The following is a 7,464-nucleotide window of genomic DNA, read 5'->3' on the forward strand; positions in this document are numbered from 1 at the left end:
GAGACTAAAGCGGCGTGAATCTAGTTCTTAAAAGTGGGAAATTTATAAAAAATAAATATATAAAACGAACTTTTAATTTGGTTATAACTATAATGTTATGTATAGGTGACTGATGTCATATTAAATTTAATTTTTAATGTGATTTTGATTTCTATAAAAGTTTTTATTTTTTTTGTTAACTTCGTTATAACAATATTGTTACTTTTAATTATACTTTTTTAATCACTTTATTAATTATTTATCTCGATACTAGATTCACAACCTAAAAATACTTAATAGATCAAACATATATATGCAAGATATGCTTTTATATATTATAAAAACAGGTTTAAAAAGTAATAATTTTATTTAGGCATAAGATTTAATTTGAAAATTTATATGACATGATTATCATAGTATTAAATTTAGTTAGTAACTATTATTATATAATCAAACATAGTCACTCAATAGGTATAATAAATAGTAAGGTTGTTACAGTAAGTTAATCTAAGGGTTGGTTATTAGTAATTGAATTAAAAATGAAAGTATGGATTATTATTTTGTGTTTTTATCATTTTATTGAGTCTTTAAAATATCTTATGTTTGTATATTAAAAAAATAATATTTTTTTTAGAATAAAAATCAATGTATAATTATATATTTTGAAGACACAACATAAAAATAAAAATAAAAAAATTAAGAAAGAATCTAAATTACTAAAAGTAAATACGTTCCTTCTCCAACTATTACAAAATTTTATAAATCAATTTAACCTATTACAAATGGACTCACTCAACTTCTGTTGACCTATTTTTTTTAGCCATCACTATTATTAAAATAAATTAAAATATTTGATAAATAAAGTAATTAATTAAACATCAAAATTATTTACATATTATTAAAAAATTAAAATTTAAAAAAATATCAAATTATCAATTTTGAATTCAATAATTATTAATAAAAAATTATGAAAAAGGTAAAAAATAATAAAGAGTTGTTATTGATGTATTATGAGTTAACAAATCATAATATATTTTAACATTTAAAAAAAACAATCACATTTAACCGTTATGATAATTGAGGATGACTCATCAGTTAAAACTCATTTTGATACTTATAATAAATAATACCCATTCATATTTATAGAAAAATAATATCATAAAAAAATAATTCAAAATTAACATGTTTAAAATAGTAAGTATTTAAATATTGAATACGATGAATTTAATATGAAAATGAACTAGACAAACAAAAATTGAGGAGATTAAAAAGGTCGTGTATAAAAATTATTCTAGATCTTAATAAGCGAATTGATTTTTTGAGTGAACTACGGTAACATTTAAATATTCTTCTTAAATTTTCGCAAACCTTATACGTTTAATTAACTGTTTACATTTTCCAAAATTATGTTGAAATATTTTCAAATATTTAGCTTCATGTTGAATATTGTTCTAAAATTAATCTTAGAGTAAATTTATGTTGGATAAAAAGGAAAATATTTTTTTTAACAATAATTTATGTAACAGCTTCTGATTGTTACGTTTAAAATATAAGAATTAATAAAATAATAATATATAGTCTATTATAAAAAAGTTATTATAAAAAAATTATTAAAGAAAATTGTTAAAAAGAAATTGTTAAAAAGAAATTGTTAAAAAAAGTTGTTAATACATGATGAGAAAAACAAAAATCAAAATTCTCCATGCATGTATTGAACGCGCACCTTTAAATTTCCTAATGTTTTTCTATAAGATATTTTGACAACATTTTTTTGACAACATTTTAATACATGTCATTCTGTGATTGGTCTACATTGGTGTTTATGATTATTATTATTGATTGTGGAATAATTTTGGACCAATCACAAAATGACACGTAAACAGTGTTAAAATATTATCAAAAAAATGTTGTCAAAGTATCATTGTCTTTTCTATATTGGATGGACAATTCAATCCACGAAGAATATAATTGGAAATTTTGTTTTCATCAATAAATAATATTTTTGTTAGCAAGATGAAACGTAAATCAACTTAAATCTAGAATAGCTGTTCCAAATTTCAGCAGGAACACTGAAGGTATTATATGATGCATATTTTTCTATGAAAATCATAAAAACCACCCATTATGCAACACAAATAACATTTCAAAAGTTTTTATGAATACATTTCGATAATAAATATCAAGCTACAAACTTTTTATTAAATTGGCTGTTCATCTTTATTTTTATTTTTTGATTGTCTAGTGTACTAAATCTAATACACTTGTGAGAGTTGGAAATAATAATATTAACTTTTTTATTGATATAGTAAAACACAAAATCAAGTTTAAGTTTATTTGTTAGGCAAACTAAACAAACCTGATTAAATATAAGTAATCACAGTTAATTAATTTTATGATAATTTTACCAATTTACCATTAGTTCCTTACTTACAAGTCAACCTACCTTCGAATTTAACCCCAAGAAAGAATTCAATTCGGATTTGTTAGGCAAAGAAATGCTTGAACATTATTTTCTTTATTATTTGTTATTATACACTAATGAAAATTCCATTAAAAATATAACTATAAAAAGTAGTTAAATATAATGGAAACCATAGTTATAAAAGGAGGTAGTAATTTTTGGTAGCATTCCTTTAAATATAAAATAAATTATATTAGATATCTATTTTATATAGATTTAAGATTTACTTACTCATTATTTTTAACTATAATTAACTCACAATATAGTGTAAAGTAATCCACACAATAAATATTTTTTGTAATGTTTAAAATTTGGAACCAGTTCATTTAAGCTGAACTAGTTGTGATGTAGTATAGGTTAATTTAACCTATAGAGGAAGGGAAAAAATCATGTAATTAGAAAATTAATATTCAATTACAACTTTAATTATTTGATTTTTATGTATTATATAAAAATATATAAAATTTTATGTAGATGGACAATAGTGATATTAAATTAAAAGAAATGAAGTTGAAAATGATTGAAAAATGAATTGATGTCACATGGTCATTGATTTAATTCGTTATGTAAAATTTAGATTATGTGTAATGTTTAATTATTAATTATATAAATTTGATTTGTTATATTTGATTAAATATACATGTAAAAATACTAAAAGTATATTTTTTTTTTAATTTTAAAATTGAAGTGAGCTGAGGATTTGTTTAATTCTCAATGCACATACATTCGATAGGCCAATAGTTTTAGAGTGAAACAATATTAGGTAACTTAAATTCGAGTTAAACAAAAAACAATTTGTTGACATCCATTATTTCTAAAAAGTTATTTAAATAATAAAATATTACATGTGGATGAATTTTAAAAATAAAATAATAATATACTTAGTTACATAATAATGATATAAAATTCTAAAGGGGTTAAATAAGGGTTTGCATGCGGACACGTGTAAGTTGCTAAAAGGATGTATGGCTTGAATGGCAGGTGAAGAATCCCACCATGGAGAAGCAAACTGTGACATACAAAGTTGGAATTGGAATTGAAATTGAAAAAATCAGAATGAAGAAATTATATAAAGCCATTAGATGAGACAAAGTTTGTGATATTGAAGAGTGAAAATGCGTAGAGAAGGTGAAGGTGAGAGAGAGAACGTGCCTCAACTAACTGCAAGTTCGAGCAGGAGAAGGCTGAGAAAGAGATTCAGACCAGACCCTTTCTTGTTACTCTGCAGATGCTTCAGCTTCCTTGTCATTCTATCTTCCATTTTCTGCATCGCCGTTAATGTGCTCTCTGCAATTCGTTCATTCAAGAACCAATCTGATGTATCTCTCTCTCTAAAATCTGATATCATTCGCTTCGTGTTCAGTCTTCATTGCGTGTGTTGTCTTTCAGATATTCGATGGCATATTTCGGTGTTACGCCGTTTTCATAGCGTGCTTCGGGGTTCTGGCTGAGACGGAATGGAGCTTCATCGTCAAGTTCTGGAAGGTTAATAATTAATTAGTTAGTACTTTCCTTCTTTTCTAATTTATTATCGGAACGTAGATGCTGAGCGAAAAATTGATGTTGCTGTTCTCACTTCCTGCTATCTAATACCATGCATATTTACAGGTTATAGAGTATTGGGTTGCCAGGGGTATGCTGCACATTTTGTACGTTTTCTCTTTAACATTGATGCTTATTTTTTGGTGTGGATTCAATCATCCTTGTTTTTTTTTCTCAGTACCTACATTATACATAATGTTACTAATTCTCTCTCATGAAAAAGAGAAAGGTAATATAATATGTGGAACAAAAATCAATTGAAACCATAGTCAGGAGTTTCTAAAATTAGAGAATACTTGAGTGTTTAGCTTGTAGATGTTTTTGAGTTCAGGCATTGCATGATTGGTTTTGCTACTACTGCCGGTTGTTAATGTCCAATACATGTAGTGTACGGCGTAGAATTGCAAGATTTTGTTTGTTTGTATTACGAAATTTATAATGCACAAATTGCTTCTTAGTCGGGTTTTTTCTGTTTCTGCAGTGTTGCAGTCATGACTAGGGCCTTCCCTGACTATAGTGGGGAGAAAAAAGAGCTAATAGTTCTTCAGAGCATAGCGTGCTATATGCTTCTTGCTTGTGGCGTAATTTACGTCGTGTCGGTAAGATTTTTGAAGAGAACAAACTAATTAGTCAAATGACCTGGTCTCTGTAGTCGTGTATGCTCGGATGTTTGTACATGATTTAAACGAATTGATGTCTATTGTATATATGCGCAAGGTTATATTTGATTAGATTATATATATATATATATATATATATATATATATAAGTAGATAGATAGATATTTATATATGAGCTTCCCTAGTCAATATTCTAAGAATTCTAAATAAGAATCTCTGTTACATTGTATTACCATTTGAAGGGAATTCTTTGCATTGGTTTTCTGAAACGTTCCCGGCAGAAGCAAGAGATATCCAGAGAGCAAGCAGAAAAGGATCTTGAGGTAACGTGGCATATATTGTATTGCATCCCGTGTATCAGCAGTTTTTGTCTTTCCTAAATGGAAAATGTTTTTATAAAACTTTTTTACACCGTTTTAAATATATATATATATATATATATATATTTATTATAAAAAAATTGTTAAAAGAAATTGTTAAGTTATCCTAGTCCTTCCTATATACCTTGGTAACGTAACATTGCACTAAGAGAAAACTTAAACTCTGGAACCTTTTCCATGAGCTTTTTTTTATTTACCCAATAATAGCCCTTGATTTTTTGAGCTCCAAATCGTATTGTTTCAAATCAAGATACTAATTGACTTGTAGTTCTCTTAACGAGCTAAAGAACAGAGAAAAGAAATCAAGGATTTTAGGATGCATACTATTATTGCTTTTCTTTAAAAGATTCTATCTACAAGATGTACCATACTTGTTATTTCAGTAATCCTCAGCTAGAGGTTTGCCTCTTGTTGTCAACAACATTGTTTTCAGATTACAATACTACCATTCTTCTTGTGTATCGTTGCCCCATTTCTCCATCATCTTTCGTGGACATTGGGCACAGATTCATAACTTTGACTTCGGTTTTCGCTCGTAGTAACTAACAGAATTCATAATATATTATCTCTCAAAACGTTCTTATTCTCCATTTAATTCTTAGTTTTTACTAAAAGATCAACCGAAGTTTACTTGCTTCTTTGAACACTTAACAGGAGTTGGAACGCCGTAGAGAAGAACTTGAGCAACTGCTTATTACACAATAGGTTGAAGCTTTTGAAAGTAGTGCAGAAAATTGTCTCATTTCGCACTGAACAAACCTCCACTGGCAACAACCTAAAAATTTATGGCAGTGCTGTTAGCTACTACTATATTGCTTTTTCATTCTATGAAACAAATGAATTACATTCTTTAAAGGGAATTGACCTATTGTGTAAACATGTAGAAGTAATATTCAAAAGGATCCCCTCATGACCAATGTTCAGATAAACTCTTGCGAAATTAAATTAAATATAAACTTACTTAAAAAAATGAGATTGTATATTTCATATATTATTTTCTTTGTTTTATTTTGAAATACAATATTTACAAAATATAAATAAAATAAATTGAATATTAAAATTTAAAGTCTTAAAATATAACATTTTAAAATATATAAAACCATAAGGAGATCACTTTTATGTTTTCTAAGATATTCTAGAAATACGTACATATTGTATCTAACAATTTATTTTCGACCCTTGGTCGTGTATAAAAATTTGTTTAACTAATGATAATCATAGTATTGCAAGTGAAATTAGTCTCTAATATAGAGGTTAGAGAAACTCGTTGCAGGATGGAAAAAAATAACACGATTTTAAAATATATAATAACATTTCTTATGTTATTAATAAAGTAACAATCATGTTCCTCATTTTATGATAATTAATTAATAAATCAAATGATATAATTTCATATTCATTTATTTAATTTTTTATATTAAAATATTTGTTCTTCAAATACTTTTTATATTAAGATTTAGTGATGATATATAGAAAATATGAAATATTTGACATTTTTGGAATCTATTAATAGAAAAGTATAAATTATCACCAAAGAAAAGGATGTTTAATCAAGTATCTTTTTACAAAAAACACATTTGTTAGTTTACATGTTTATTTTATTTTAGTAAGTTAAAAATTTTACGGTCATCTTATATCAAAATTTCACAATTATTTTGATACATCTTGTTAGTATTTTAAAAAAAATGGTACTTAAATTTTTTTATTTATTCTATTTGAGAAGAACATAATAAATTACATTTATAAAATGCATAATAAATCATGATAAATAAATAACGGTATATTTTTTTAACTTTTTACAAAACAAAATTTACCTTATAGACTAACAAGTTTATGGAATGTGGGTGCCACCGTATTAAAGTTTATGGGATGTGAATATCATCTATTAAAAACTTACGAGATTTTAAAATTTTAATATCTATTTTAGAATTCTCTCTCTACAGGAGATAATGTAGGTATTATTTAAAACAACTTTGCCAACAATAATTTAAATTTCTCTTAGAAACTATTTAATATTTTATACTCAATTTATTTTGAAATTTATTAATGACGACCGGGCTCCTTTTCATACGATGATGCAAGTCATTAAATATTACGTTTTAAATCACATGTAGTGTCATTGAATATTATCATTAGTTATAAATAGTATTTTTATTATTTTGGTAATTATATCAATTCTACATTCATCCCGTAACTAATGAAAGTTAATTTGTATTTATCTTTTTTCCGCTTAATAGAATGTTAGCATATCAATCTATGTGCTCTATATGGATACATATTTGACTATGGAAATATATATATTCTTTTAAAAATCCGTTCACACTGTTTAGTACAATTTTAACAGTTTCTGCTGATTTTTAATTAATAATATTACAAAATTGTTGATATTTTTATGTTTATTATATTATACATTTCAATTTAATTTTCCATGTTATTAATACTAAACTTTTTAGTTTTTAATAATATTTTTTTTGAATAAAGA

At 25.4% G+C, this 7,464-nt stretch overlaps 1 protein-coding gene across 1 annotated transcript; it reads left to right on the forward strand.

Moving 5' to 3' along the window:
* The first annotated feature begins 3,461 nt into the window (after positions 1 to 3,461).
* Positions 3,462 to 5,952, forward strand: LOC124831160 (uncharacterized). The gene is made up of 6 exons (XM_047305070.2): positions 3,462 to 3,759; positions 3,830 to 3,925; positions 4,049 to 4,089; positions 4,464 to 4,581; positions 4,845 to 4,925; positions 5,637 to 5,952. Exons 1-6 carry the CDS (start codon positions 3,556 to 3,558, stop codon positions 5,685 to 5,687), a joined length of 591 nt encoding a protein of 196 aa, XP_047161026.1. The 5' UTR covers positions 3,462 to 3,555; the 3' UTR covers positions 5,688 to 5,952.
* Positions 5,953 to 7,464: the final 1,512 nt, after the last annotated feature.

Source organism: Vigna umbellata, chromosome 5, assembly GCF_029865625.1.
Source record: "Vigna umbellata cultivar VRB3 chromosome 5, Vumbellata_1.0, whole genome shotgun sequence".
NCBI classification, from domain to species: domain Eukaryota; kingdom Viridiplantae; phylum Streptophyta; class Magnoliopsida; order Fabales; family Fabaceae; genus Vigna; species Vigna umbellata.

Bases quoted from the DNA above. Each gene is read 5' to 3' on its own strand.
- LOC124831160 (XM_047305070.2), top strand. From the start codon at position 3,556: ATGCGTAGAGAAGGTGAAGGTGAGAGAGAGAACGTGCCTCAACTAACT. The intron at 3,760-3,829 runs GTATCTCTCTCT...GTTGTCTTTCAG, and splicing joins CATTCAAGAACCAATCTGAT to ATATTCGATGGCATATTTCG. The intron at 4,926-5,636 runs GTAACGTGGCAT...AACACTTAACAG, and splicing joins AAGCAGAAAAGGATCTTGAG to GAGTTGGAACGCCGTAGAGA.